The sequence below is a fragment of the Pagrus pagrus genome, assembly GCF_965226575.1.
Source record: "Pagrus pagrus genome assembly, chromosome: 16".
Taxonomy (NCBI): Eukaryota; Metazoa; Chordata; class Actinopteri; order Spariformes; family Sparidae; genus Pagrus; species Pagrus pagrus.
In genome coordinates, this window is record NC_140200.1 from 29,568,783 (window position 1) to 29,583,502 (window position 14,720).

The window sequence follows — 14,720 nt, forward strand, 5'->3', positions numbered from 1 at the left end:
GAGTGGCCATCATTACTTTAAGAAATGAAGGTCAGTCAGTCCGAAAATGGGGAAAACTTTGAAAGTGTCCCCAAGTGCAGTCGCAAAAACCATCAAGCGCTACAAAGAAACTGGCTCACATGAGGACCGCCCCAGGAAAGGAAGACCAAGAGTCACCTCTGCTGCGGAGGATAAGTTCATCCGAGTCACCAGCCTCAGAAATCGCAGGTTAACAGCAGCTCAGATTAGAGACCAGGTCAATGCCACACAGAGTTCTAGCAGCAGACACATCTCTAGAACAACTGTTAAGAGGAGACTGTGTGAATCAGGCCTTCATGGTAGAATAGCTGCTAGGAAACCACTGCTAAGGACAGGCAACAAGCAGAAGAGACTTGTTTGGGCTAAAGAACACAAGGAATGGACATTAGACCAGTGGAAATCTGTGCTTTGGTCTGATGAGTCCAAATTTGAGATCTTTGGTTCCAACCACCGTGTCTTTGTGTGACGCAGAAAAGGTGAACGGATGGACTCTACATGCCTGGTTCCCACCGTGAAGCATGGAGGAGGAGGTGTGATGGTGTGGGGGTGCTTTGCTGGTGACACTGTTGGGGATTTATTCAAAATTGAAGGCATACTGAACCAGCATGGCTACCACAGCATCTTGCAGCGGCATGCTATTCCATCGGGTTTGCGTTTAGTTGGACCATCATTTATTTTTCAACAGGACAATGACCCCAAACACACCTCCAGGCTGTGTAAGGGCTATTTGACCAAGAAGGAGAGTGATGGGGTGCTGCGCCAGATGACCTGGCCTCCACAGTCACCGGACCTGAACCCAATCGAGATGGTTTGGGGTGAGCTGGACCGCAGAGTGAAGGCAAAAGGGCCAACAAGTGCTAAGCATCTCTGGGAACTCCTTCAAGACTGTTGGAAGACCATTTCAGGTGACTACCTCTTGAAGCTCATCAAGAGAATGCCAAGAGTGTGAAGCAGTAATCAAAGCAAAAGGTGGCTACTTTGAAGAACCTAGAATATAAGACATATTTTCAGTTGTTTCACACTTTTTTGTTAAGTATATAATTCCACCTGTGTTAATTCATAGTTCTGATGCCTTCAGTGTGAATCTACAATTTTCATAGTCATGAAAATAAAGAAAACTCTTTGAATGAGAAGGTGTGTCCAAACTTTTGGTCTGTACTGTATATATTTCACATGACCTTAATTTTAAAAAACCCTGACTGCCTGAGCCAGCTATCCGCATAATTGTGAATCTCCCCCTGCACCATCTGTGGAGCCACCTGCCTGCGCTCGAGCTCACCACCTCTACCTGCCAGAGATTCCTCTTGTGGTCAATAAATTCACCTTTCAAACCATATATACTGCTTAGAATAAAAAACTAAATGATTTAAGTACAGATGAATTACTGTCAATTTTCAATACATTTTTATAATGTGGCAATTATTTTTTGGTATTCACTTGTAAAAATTGTCTTGTGTTGTGGCAACTGTTTTAATGGCAATATTCTTTCAAGTTAGGAAAAATGACTATAGTTTCAAACCAATAATGTGTGTGAAGAGTGTGGCCTTGTATCTAACACCTTATTGGTTACTTGACATGTCACTGGAGTTGTGCTCTGAAGTGTTTTAGCATGAGGTGTTGAGTTTGCAGACTGAATTTTATCATTGTTTGGTATTGCTCACAATACATAACGTAATTATATCATTCAAGCCTAAATCATATGGTACAATGTATGGTTTTCAATACATTTGAATATACAATAAAACAACAACTGCCTAGTTTGAAAATGAAAAACACTGCAAAAATTATTTCTCAAAACTGACTTGTTACAGTTACAACAGTTGTTAGGGTTAGGGTTAGGGAAAGTGAACAACAGACAATATTTTAAAATAAATAATGTCAACCAGGGAAGTGTTACTCCATCCCTTAAATATAAATACTCACTGGTAACAGTTGTTGTTGAAGTTAAGGCTGATGAAGGGTTTTGATGTGTTGTAGCCACAGGAGTTGAATCTGCAAGAACAATCTTACTGTTATGATCTGGTTGCGATTCTGTTATTTCTTGTATTATTTTGAAAATGTACCCTCATGTGTCTGGTTTTGCTTTTCATTTCCTGCCCTTTTTCTCTGTCCACCTGTGTCTCATCTGTAATCAGCCCTAGTGTGTGTATATGTGTGCTCCCTCTTGTCTTTGTCAGTTCATCCTGTGTTCACCTGTGATTCCCCTGTGTTTCACCCAAGCCTGTTCCAGTGTTTTCCAGTGTTCTTCAGTATCTCCCTGTGTCTCCTCATGGTATGTTCCTGTTTTTTTGTCCCCTGTGTTTTTACTGAACTGTACTTTGTTCTTCTAGTTTGTACTTTGTTAAGCCTTTTGTGTTGCTACTTTGTTTTTTGGTGTTTGCACTTCTTGGTTTTTGTTGGATTCGTGGTATTCTTGTTTTTTGGACATTTTCTTTTGTTAATAAAGCTTGCCTTTTGTTCTCTATGTTCTCATTGGTGTTTTGCATTTGGGTTCAACTTAACAACCACCTCCTAACCATTACAGTAACAACCATGATTATATTGCTACTACTACAAACCAAAATGATTCAAGCCAAATCAGTCCCTATATGGCCTAACTCCATATGGCCAAACTATGTTTCTATTTTATTAATTTATTTACTAGGTTCTTGGATCTATTTTTAATGGTTCATCTGTACTGTTTATCTACCTGTTAGCCTTCTTGAGCTATAGGCATCTCGGAATTTCACTATGTGATGTTATTTAAACCATCATCTTCGAGGAAGAAATGTGCTTGGAAAAAAATCTTGAATGATCGTGATCGGAGATCACTTAAAGGTTTGGTGAAATCAAATGGTAAAAAATCAACAGTAGAACTCACGGCTATGTTCAATAGTGAAAGTAAGAGCATTTCCACACGCACAATGTGAAGAGAACTCAAATGGTTTTCTTAAGGCTACACAGCTGTTTAGTACCAAACCTTTATCAGTGAGGCTAGTCGGAAATAAGGATACAGTTTGCTAGGGGGCATAAAGATTGGACTCTGGAGTAATGGAAATAGGTCATGTGGTCTGGTGAGTCCAAATTTACCCTGTTCCAGAGAGTGATGGGTGCATCAGGGCAAGAAGAGAGGCAGATGAAGTGATGCATCCACCATGCCTAGTGCCCAATGTACAAGCCTGTGGGGGCAATGTTATGATCTGGGGTTGATTCATTTGGTTAGGTTCAGGTTCAGCAACGCTGACTACCTGAATACACTGAATGAGCAGGTTTTTCCATCAATGGATTTTTTTCCCCCTGATGGCACAGGCATATCAATCATTTTCACACATGGATTGGCCACCACAGAGTCCAGACCTTAACCTCATTGAGAATCTTTGGGATGTGCTGGAGAAGACTTTGTGCAGTAGCCTGACTCTCCCATCATTACTACAAGATGTTGGTGAAAAATGAATGCAACTCTGGATGGAAATAAATGTTGTGACATTGCATAGCTCAGAGAGGTTCACAAGTCATTTTTTGTAGGTCCAAGTCAAGTCTCAAGTCTTTGAGCTAGAGTCCAAGTCAAGTCTCAAGTCTTTGGGCACAAGTCCAAGTCAAGTCTCATGGCTCTTATAATTGTAATGAGCGTTCTATCATCTGTTGCATGCAATCCGGTCTGCTTAGACCTGCATAGTTATATCTAAGGAGTTAGAAGCATGTACTGTATTATCATCACTTTTTCTATTAGCATAGAGTATTATCAGCACTCCAAAATCACTTCATACTGGGTAGTCTAATAACAGCGATTAAGGGCCAATTCCAATTCCTATCTTAACCCTCAATCTTAACCCTCAAGCTCAATCCTTAATCATAACTGGCCCTCAAAACCAAGTGTTGAGGGTTATTTTGTCACTTAGAAATGGGACACCCCTTAAATGCAGATACATCTTCAGACTGTGGGGGGCAGAATAACGCGAAAGCTGCATCCAGTCTGTCAACTCAAAAAAAAGAAGAAGAAGAACGCATTTACGTCATCCGTACTCGACCATTACCGTTGACGCATATGACGCGACGTGTATTAACATAAACAAAACAGGGACAATGCCGTCTGCAGCTATGCTGATGTCTTTTGCGTGGGCATTAGGCATCTTTCTGAGATTGTCAGACCGCAACCACAACCATGGACATATTCAGCTGAAAGTTACCACACACCACGGCTTATTGAAAAGTAAACGATAGCAAACGATGGCTTGTCCACACCGGCCGGCTATTGACAAAAGATCGTAAAATAAAAAATAAATGTTACGCAACAATGACGTAAGTAATCCATAAAATGGGCCTAAACTAAGATAATACAATGGTTTTCATAATTTTTATATCTTTATTAACAAAGAAAATACTTACATTTGTAGCTTACTCGCTTTGCTGCTTTCGGCGCCATCTTTGTCTGGTCAAAATACGCAATGCATTCTGGGTAGCCCTTACTCTCAAGGGTGGTCTCGGAAAATCTGAATATTGAGGGCTATACAGCCCTTAAACTTGCCCCTCAACTTAATTTTTCTGAGAATCGGGACAGCACTTGCACTAGCGGGAGCGCGCATTTTTGAGATTGAGGGTTAAGATTGAGGGTTAAGTGAGGAATTGGAATTCACCCTAGATCAGCTTTTAACTCACAGCTTGACCTTAGTTTCAGCGTATATATCTAGGAAACATACCAATCGGAGTGAATAAACAAGACAGATATCTATTACAAATATTACTAGCAAGTAGCGAAAAAGCAATAACCAGGAAATGGCTGAGCACTGAGTGTACAACTATCCTGGACTGGATAGAAATAGTAAAAGAAATTCACAATATGGAAAGATTAACATTTTCCCAGAGATATGATACGAGATAATATGAGATGATATGAGAAGGGCAACAGATACTGGAAGAAATCGGGATGTTACTTGGAAGCAAGATGACTGTATTGTAATATCTTTGCTCTGGATGGACTTCTCCCTGGGACTTTTAAAATGGACCTGCTGAATATACAGAGGAACGCTCCCCCCTGAGCAAGGGTACCTCGAAGGACAGCTATTGACATGATCAATTACATTGTCACACTTGTTATTATGTGCTGCAATGCTCACACCTGTTGATGTTGAATCATAACACATTTTGTAATTCTGTTTGTTAAACTAAGAAGAAACAATTTGAAAAGTTAAGTTAAATTATAGTTTTTAAACATATCTTAATCAGGCGAAGGTTTGCTCTCCCTTCATTCTAAAAGCCTACTGGTAAATGGATATTATGGTACATATAGTAGTAGTTAGTGTTTTTAGTGTTGTGTTGTAGCAATAGGTGTTGATTCCTAAAAGACCGTTGTATGACCAAGAGGAAAACTGATTTAGGCTCTGATTTTTTTCTTTTTCTTTTGCAAATCTTTATACTGTAACAATTATCCTTAGGAACTTACTTGTTACGTTTGTTGTTGGTGCTGTTGGACTTGTGGTCATATCTGTTGTCGCAACTGTGGTTGAATCTGGAGAAAAAATACAATTCTGTTTGTTAAACTGAAAGTCTTTTGTATGACTAACAAATAAGGATAACTAGGGAGAATTTATAAGGAAGAAGAATTATTTCAAGGCACTTGCTTGTTTCAATTGCTGGTGGTGTTGCAGCTGTAGTAGTGTTCATATCTGTGGTAGCAATAGCTGTTGAATCCAAAAAAAGAACATTTTACAATATTTCAGCTGACACTAGAAAATAACTATATAGTTTTACTTTATTGTATTGCATAAATACACCTGTATTCCAGTGTTTTAAAGTTACCAGAAAAATCCTAATGGAGTACTAGCAAAGATATTGTGTTAAAATATTACTTTGTGAAAAGTGAAAGTCACCCATATCAGTAGTACATGAGTAAAAGTCTTAATGCGTCTGATCTTAAATGTCTGATCTTAAACCAATATCTGATCTGATATTCAGCATTTTTCTGAATCAGTGTTTATTTGAATCAGTTTGCCAATAAATTAATTTAAAAATGCTCTGCTTTTTCTCTGATGCAGCAAGTATACTGAAATTGTCAAACAAATGCTCACCAGGAAAATGTCACCCCATACATTATATCTAAAGCCACTGGTAAATACAATTGTTCGTGAAATTGAGGGTTTTGGAGTGTTCGAAAGTGTTGTAGTAAAAGAAATTCAATCTGCAAATGTCATTTTACAACTTTATGTGGCTGGCAATGAAAATCTAATTATTCAAGTCTGAATTTCTTAATAAAAAAGTTTGACTGCATATTTACCGGACTAGTGTCACATAACTCCTACTTAAACAATAGATTAATTTGACAATGACAATGACAAGCGAAGGCATTGAAACAATACTTGGTATGGCAATTGTAGGTGTTGTGGTGTTTAGATGTGTATTAACAATACTGTAGTTGATGAGTCAGCAACTATTTTATCAGCATATATTAATACTACTACAATAAAATACTAAATTAATCAAGTCCAGATCAATTGAGCACTTGTTATAGTGTTATTACAGTGTAAAGTGAAATCTCACAAGTCAGTTACTACTAAGACAATAACTACCTTATCACAACAAGGAAGAGTAATGTAAGAAATACTTCGAAGTACTTACTTGTTATTGGTGATGTGGGTGTAATAGCATTCACATTTGTTGTGGCAATAGATGTTGAATCTAAAATGAAAATGTTACAGTTACTATGGCTGACAATAAAAACAAAATAATTAATGCTCAGATCACCTATTGGGTAGTTTTACTAAATTTTATTGAAATTATCATAATTACACAATGTTTTCTTATGACAAGGAAGGCCAGTCTAAAAATCCATTTTGTAACTGTTGAGGTTATTCTATTTGAATTTGTTGTAGTAATAGACAGCAATCTGCAGAAGGTTTTACAATCATATAATTTTTCTGATGACAGAAACCAAAATGATTCAAGTGCAGATCATTTACTTCAATATTTTTTTAATGTTTGCATTGTGACAACTAGTTTTAGGCATTTATGTGTAACAGTTGTTATTTCAAGTTGAGACAACTACTGTAAATGTAAAACCCTTTAAGTGAATATGAATTACTTAAATTGCTATCATTTTATAATTATATGTTATCGGTGGCAATATAAACCAAAACTATTAAGCCCACATTACTAACTTTAACTAACAAGTATGTTGCATACCTTAAAAAGATACCATTGTTATAAGTTGGAAGGCCTTTTTAACAATTCATGTTCATATGTGTTGATTAAAATAAATAAAAATGAATGATGATGATGATTAATTGATTTTTCATTATGTAATTGTGTGTTGTAGTGTTCATATGTGTCATAGCATTTATAGGTAGTCAGTGATTTTATGATCATTTATTATTGAAGCCAAACAAAATTTAAAAAAAATTCTGAATTATGCAATTCTTTTTTATAAACCAATTATTTTACAGAACTTACTTGCTACAGTTGTTGGTGTTGTGGTGACTGTTGTGTTCACATCTGTTATAGAATCTGTTGTTGAGTCTGAAAAGACATTTTTTACAGTCATGCATTTTAATAAAAAATAAAAAAAAATCCTACATGTGAAGCTGAATTGATGAAATTTTCGAAAAATATTAACCAGGTTATCCCTTCAATCATTCTAAAACCAACTGATAAAAATATATTTTGGTGAATTTGTGAGTGTTGTAAAGTACATATATGTTTTAACCTTTAAAAACAATGAATTAATCCTTACAAAAGTCTTAACTTACAAAATAACTTTATAAGAATAAGAATAACTACGTAAGAGTAACATAACAATATTTCCAAGCATTTACTTGTTACAAGTGTTGATAGTACAGGTGTTGTAGTGTTCATTGTTGTTGAAGCAACAGGTGTTGAATCTGAAAAAAAAAAAATGCTTAGAAGTACAGATTTATACTAAAGTTATAAAACCAGTGTGTAAAAACTTGCCTTTGTAAACAGTAGCATAAAAATACCCATTGAAGCACCAAAAATGAAAGTATTCATGAGGCCAATTTTACCATTACATTACATTGCTGGATTATAATCATTGCAGCTTGTAAAGGCTAATTCTAATGACTTTATATATATCCATTATAATTGTATATAATTGTATATAATGGATATATATAATTGTATACATTTTTTGTGATCTCGTTGATCTGCTCTGTTCATGCCACATCTATTGCACGTCTGTCCGTCCTGGGAGAGGGATCCCTCCTCTGTGGCTCTTCCTGAGGTTTCTTCCGCATTTTTTTTTTTCCTGTTAAAAGGGCTTTTTTTGGGGGGCAAGTTTTTCCTCACTCGAATCGAGGGTTGAAGGACAGAGGGTGTCGTCTCTGTACAGATTGTAAAGCCCTCTGAGGCAAACTGTGATTTGTGAATTTGGGCTATACAAATAAAATTTGATTTGATTTGATTTGAAATTTGATATACTACAATGTACATGAATTGCCTCTTAGGGATAAATAAATCATATATACCTTACACATCGTACTTATTTTTTTATTATTTGGTTTTGTATTATAAATGTGACTGTGCAATAATATTAAAGAAGTTATCAAATAAATGTAGTAAGTTAAGTCCTTAAGTCAAAAGTAAAGTTTCCTATGAAAATGCAATTACCCTTAAGGATTGTTATAACGAGGAAGTACACTAACTATTCTTGGTGTAGTTAAAGGTGTAGTAGTTTTCATATTCATTATAGATTTTTCTATTATTATTATTATTATTTATTATCATACCTTTATGCTGACAATGAATCATATACAGTAAGCTTAGTTGACTGATTTTTCTACTTCATTTATATATTGTAGCTGTTATTTTATGAACACTTACTTGTCACAGCAGTTGGTGTTATAGCTGTTGTACTGTTCAGATCTGTTGTAACAGCAGGTGTCGAATCTGAAAAAATGACAATAATCCATAATTATCTTAAAGAACAAACACACCTTGAACTAAAGATAAATAACTGGATTGTTTCAATCAAATATTAACCAGGAGTGCTACCTATCCCTTATATCTGACACCTTACAGTTTACCTACAGTTGTTTATGTAATTGTGGATGTGGCACTGTTAAGGTTTGAAAAAGCAATAGGAGTTGAGTCTTCACAGACCATTGGATGATCATGTCTTATCGGTAACAAATTAAACTAAAGGCTTATCATACATCAAACAATTATTTTGGGGTAGCTCAGTCAGCAGTGCATATGTCCCAGACGCCCTGTCCTTGCTGCAGCGGTCAAGGGTTCAAGTCCGACCTTTGCTGCACGTCATTCCCCCTCTCTCTCAAGCCATTCCCTATCACTTCTCTGAACTGTCCTGTCAATAAAGCCATACAAAGGCCAAAAAATACTTTAAAAAAAAAGAAAAAATAGATTTGTGAAACTGACTTGTATCAACAGGTGTTGAATCAGATTTTTTTTTTTTTTTTTTGCAATTGTAGTTAATTAGCAACTTTTTCCCTGAAACTATTGTTAATTTATGTACAGATTTGTTTTAGCAAAGGGTGTTGAGTCTGCAAAGTTTCAATTCAGACATTATTTAACATTAAATGATAATCTGTTATTGCCTTTACTATATGTGTTGTAATACAACTGCATAACATTTATCCTAACGTCAACAAGTGACCTTAATTTAAAGCACTGACTGCCTACTTTCAATAATAAAGTTGTGCAACAGTTTATCAGCACTTACTTGTTACAAAAGCTGTCTCCAATGTTGTACTGTTCACTTGTGTTGTAGCAATATGTGTTGAATCTGAAAATAAAATTTTTAAATGATTGAATACTCATTATATTATATCAATATTAAAAAAAATATATTCAAGATTTCTCACTTTATATTCTTTTAAATATGCCCATCCCTTAATTCTCAAAAACTTACTGGTCAGGGCAGTCGTTGGTATCGCTGTGGGTGTAGTGATGTTGAGTGTTGAATCTAGAATGATAATATATACTTGATTTATTTAGCATGTGTGATGGCCTTAGGCCTTAGGCCAGTATCTGTGTTGTCCCATTTCCCTCTTTCCTGCCTGTGCTCCTCTTTTGACAGAGTATTCCTGATGGTCTGGTCCCAACCTCGTTGAGGGATTGGTATCACCTGTTTACAGCCTTTATAAACTGGGTGATTCCAAGATGGCACTCCATTTTGGTTTTGTTTGGGTTGTGATTATGTTTAGTTAGCCTTAGTTCATGTTACATAGTTTAGGCTAGCACCCACCGTTTCATTGTGCCCAACACACAAATTTCACTACTAACCTTACACCTCATAGTTTGCTTCTGTTGAGTTATCTATAATAAATGATTTGCTTACTTAAGTGGTTACTGTGTGGACCTCCCTTCTTTGTTGTGCTCCTGTCTGAGCCGGGCATAACAAGTGGGGGCTCGTCTAATTTTGAACCATAAACCAATCTTTTGAGTGCTTTTGAGTGGTGTAGTTGTGTTCGGAGGACCACAGTGACAGTTTTACTGGTGTTGAGCAGGTAGGGGTTGAGACAGTGTTTAGCGTCTATGGTGTTAAGTTGCATATAAGCTGTGTATCCAAGAAGAATGGTGAGTGTCAGTTACGTAGTATATGGCTGTGGGGATGATTATAGCTGTGCCATTTGTGCTGTCTGGCTGGAGCATTCATTGTGTCCCCCAGACAGGCTGTAGCAGCAGTCACCTCACAAGCAGAGGTTGCTGATTTTTTTGTTTTCAGGGCTGTTTGTTATTTGGGTGTGTTGTCCGTGTGGCTAGCAGCATTTGGCTCAGGAGCACCCCAAAGTATTGGCTGGGGCAGTTTGTCTCCCCCAGTACAGACGGTTTGTAGGTGGATAAATACCCACCGGCTGTATTCGCATGAACACTAGGGTGCAGTTAGTCAGTTTGGACTAAGCAGTTAGGAGGGGGCACTCCATAATCACTCAATCTCCCTGTGGTTGTGTATTGGGTGACTCAGACTGCCTTATTTTGTTCCTTTGGATGTACTTAATGTATTTTACTCTGGCTGTGTAGTCAATTGGACAGTTTTGAACATGGATACGGAGCATAGTAATACTTTGGTCTCTGAGTTTCTAAAAAGACCATCTCATCGTACTTTGACTCAGTTTACAAAGGCAAATTTGACAACATATTTGGGATGGTCAAAAATGGAAAAGGTGCCAAGGAAGGCTGAGCTAAGGGGCATTGTGGAGAGGCTAGATATTTCTGCCAAGCTTTTGGAGGTTGTTCAGACTCGAGTGGCTCAAAGAGGTTCAGAGTTTTTTGGTAGGACGTTATCATTTGAACAGTATATGCTGCTAGAGCAGGAAAAAGCGTAAATAGAGGAGAGATTACAGTTTCAGTTGGAGCGTGTGAGATTGAGGGTTGAGGTAGCATTTGAAAGGGATGAGAGTAAACAGAGGAATTGAAACTGGAGCTGATAAATGAGGGAAAAACACGAGTCATTGATGGCAATTGGTAGAGGAAATGAATCTACAAGTGGGGATACTGGGTTTGATGTTGCATGTTGAATGTGTGGCAGAGGTTAGAGGATGGCCAGATAGTCAGAAAACTTTAGGCCTTGCCTGTGAAAACACACTGCAAGTTAAAGATACAGTTGCTAAAGCATATTAACTAGTTCCTGAGGCATATAGGCAGAGATCCGACTACTACGTACTACGGTAAGCGTGTTGCGTCATTGCGTCTTTTCCTGTTGTTGTGTTACTGACTGATAGCTGTGCTGCTCCGGCTCGTCCGAGCAGATTATTGTTGTATTCCTTTCTGCAGCGACCGAGATCCCGCTTGTGATCGAGCATTTGCTGGTCCACTAAGGCATTCAACAATACTCTGTGTTTATAGCTTGGTCGCCGGGCTTGCTGCTGTTTGTAGCTCTCCTAGCTCTGCTGGCTAATCTATCGTGTCCTAGCTTAGCCACTATCAGCTAGCGATGGCTTCTCTCTCTCCCTCTCGCTCTCCTCTTTTCTCTTGCTCAGTGTGCCAGATGTTCAGTTACACCTCTGCCTCCCTTAGTGATACTGGTACATGTATTAAGTGTAGTTTATTTGTAGCGTTGGAGGCGAGGCTCAGTGAGTTGGAGGCTCGGCTCCGCAGCATGGAAACTCCGACTGTAACTGCTGCAGTTAGCCACTTAGCTAGTGCGGACCGAGCAACTGTAGCTTCAGCTAGCCGTCCCTCGGCAACTCCCGAGCAGCCGGGACAGCAGGGCGGCTGGGTGACTGAACGAAGGAAGCATAATACCAAGCCAAAGCACACGTTACACCACCTGCCACTTCACGTTTCAAACAAATTTTCCCCACTCAGCGACGCACCCGCTGAGAAACCTACTCTGGTCATTGGCAGCTCCATAGTACGAAACGTGAAGTTAGCGGCACCAGCGACCATAGTGAAATGCATCCCAGGGGCCAGAGCGGGCGACATCGAATCAAATTTGAAACTGCTGGCTAAAGCTAAACGTAAATATAGTAAGATCATAATACATGTCGGCGGTAATGACTCCCGGCTACGCCAGTCGGAAGTCACTAAGATTAATGTTGAGTCGGTGTGTAACTATGCCAAAACAATGTCGGACTCCGTAGTTTTCTCTGGGCCCCTGCCAAATCTAACCAGTGATGACATGTTCAGCCGCATGTCATCATTCAACCGCTGGCTGTCGAGGTGGTGTCCAGCAAACGATGTGGGCTTTGTTGATAATTGGTGGACTTTCTGGGGAAAACCTGGTCTCATTAGGAGAGACGGCATCCATCCCACTTTGGACGGAGCGGCTCTCATCTCTAGAAATTTAACCCATTTCATTAGCCAACAATCAGCCTGACAACCCAGCGTTGAGACCAGGAGGCAGAGCTGCAGTCTTACACGCTTCTCTGAGCTTCCATTAGATCAGTTGCACACCCAAAACTTCATTGAGACTGTGTCTGCCCACCGACCACCTAAATTAATTAAATTAATCAAATCAAAAGTCCACAGAAGAGGAGTTGTGCATGAAAATCTAATAAAAATTAACAGCAACTCTGCAATCTCAAAACAAGACAAGAGAGTTAAATGCGGACTCCTAAATATCAGATCCCTGTCATCGAAAGCCGTACTAGTAAATGACTTAATTTCAGACTGTAATATTGATTTATTCTGTCTTACTGAAACTTGGCTGCATCCTGAAGAATATGTCAGCCTGAATGAATCCACTCCACCCAGTCACATTAATACTCACATTCCTCGAGGCTCCGGCCGAGGAGGTGGTGTTGCAGCTATTTATGACTTAAGTCTGTCAATCATTCCTAAACCTAAATTAAATTATAACTAATTTGAAAGCCTTGTTCTGAGTCTTTCACATCCAACGTGGAAAACTTTACGGCCAGTTCTATTTGTTGTAGTGTATCGAGCACCTGGTCCTTACTCAGAATTTTTATCTGAATTCTCTGAGTTTTTATCAAGTCTAGTCCTCAAATCAGATAAAGTAATTATTGTAGGTGATTTTAATACTCATGTGGATGTCGTTAATGATAGCCTTAGTACTGCATTTATCTCATTATTAGACTCTATTGGCTTCTCTCAGTGTGTACATAAACCAACTCACTGTTTTGACCACACCCTTGATCTTGTTCTAGCTTATGGTATCGAAATTGAAAATCTAACAGTTTCTCCACAGAATCCTCTTTTATCAGACCATCACTTAATAACTTTTGAAGTTCTATTACTGGACTACACACCATTAGGCAAAAACTCCTTCACTAGGTGTCTATCTGATAGTGCTGTAGCTAAATTTAAGGAAATTATACCGCTGGCACTAAATTCAATGCCATGTCTTAATATAATAGAGGACTCCTCCGCTAACCTCAGTTCCTCACAAATCGATCATCTTGTTGATAGCACTGCAGGCTCATTGCGAACAACACTGGACTCTATTGCCCCCCTGAAAAGGAAACCTATAAAACACAGGAGGTTAGCACCCTGGTATAACTCGGATACCCGCAAATTGAAGCAAACATCACGGAAATTTGAAAGGAAATGGCGTTCCACCAACTTGGAAGAATCCCGCTTAGCCTGGAAAGATAGCCTTAAAATATATAGGAAGGCCCTCCGCAATGCCAGAGCAAGCTATTACTCGTCATTAATAGAGGAAAACAAAAACAACACCAGGTTTCTTTTCAGCACTGTAGCCAGGCTGACAGAAAGTCACAGCTCTACTGAACCATGTATTCCTACAACGCTCAGTAGTAATGACTTCATGAGCTTCTTTAATGATAAAATTTTAACTATTAGAGACAAAATCCATCATCGCTTGCCCTCAACCGGCACTATTGTATCTTTAAACACAGGAACCTCAGAAAACAGTTGTGAATTTTGACTTATATTTAGACTGCTTCTCTCCCATCGACCTCCACCAACTAACTTCGATGGTTTCTTCATCTAGACCAACAACTTGTCTCCTAGACCCCATCCCAACTAGGTTGCTGAAAGAAACTTTACCTTTAATTAGCACATCTCTACTAGAAATGACCAACCTGTCTCTATTAACAGGATACGTACCACAATCCTTTAAACTAGCTGTAATTAGACCGGTCCTTAAAAAGCCCAATCTTGATCCAGAAGCTTTAGCCAACTATAGACCTATATCCAACCTCCCTTTCCTCTCCAAGATCCTTGAGAAAGCAGTCGCCAACCAGCTATGTGACTTTCTTCATAAAAATAGTTTATATGAGGATTTTCAATCAGGTTTTAGAGCACATCATAGCACAGAGACGGCACTGGTG

General features: G+C 38.4%; 1 protein-coding gene across 18 annotated transcripts in view; it reads right to left on the minus strand.

The window, feature by feature from the left end:
* The window catches only part of LOC311271361 (uncharacterized protein), a 105,310-nt gene that overhangs the window by 17,162 nt on the left and 73,428 nt on the right, over positions 1–14,720 (minus strand). For 15 of the 18 annotated variants that reach the window (XM_084376981.1, XM_084376986.1, XM_084376977.1 and 12 more), the window contains 9 exons: positions 9,875–9,928; positions 9,686–9,748; positions 8,827–8,892; positions 7,803–7,868; positions 7,441–7,506; positions 6,610–6,669; positions 5,616–5,675; positions 5,438–5,503; positions 1,942–2,010 (listed from right to left, as the gene is read on the minus strand). In XM_084376981.1, coding sequence (XP_084233107.1) covers positions 1,942–2,010; positions 5,438–5,503; positions 5,616–5,675; positions 6,610–6,669; positions 7,441–7,506; positions 7,803–7,868; positions 8,827–8,892; positions 9,686–9,748; positions 9,875–9,928 — 570 coding nt within the window. The remainder of the gene's footprint in view (positions 1–1,941; positions 2,011–5,437; positions 5,504–5,615; positions 5,676–6,609; positions 6,670–7,440; positions 7,507–7,802; positions 7,869–8,826; positions 8,893–9,685; positions 9,749–9,874; positions 9,929–14,720) is intronic. The other 3 variants (XM_084376987.1, XM_084376992.1, XM_084376978.1) reach the window with 3 other exon arrangements.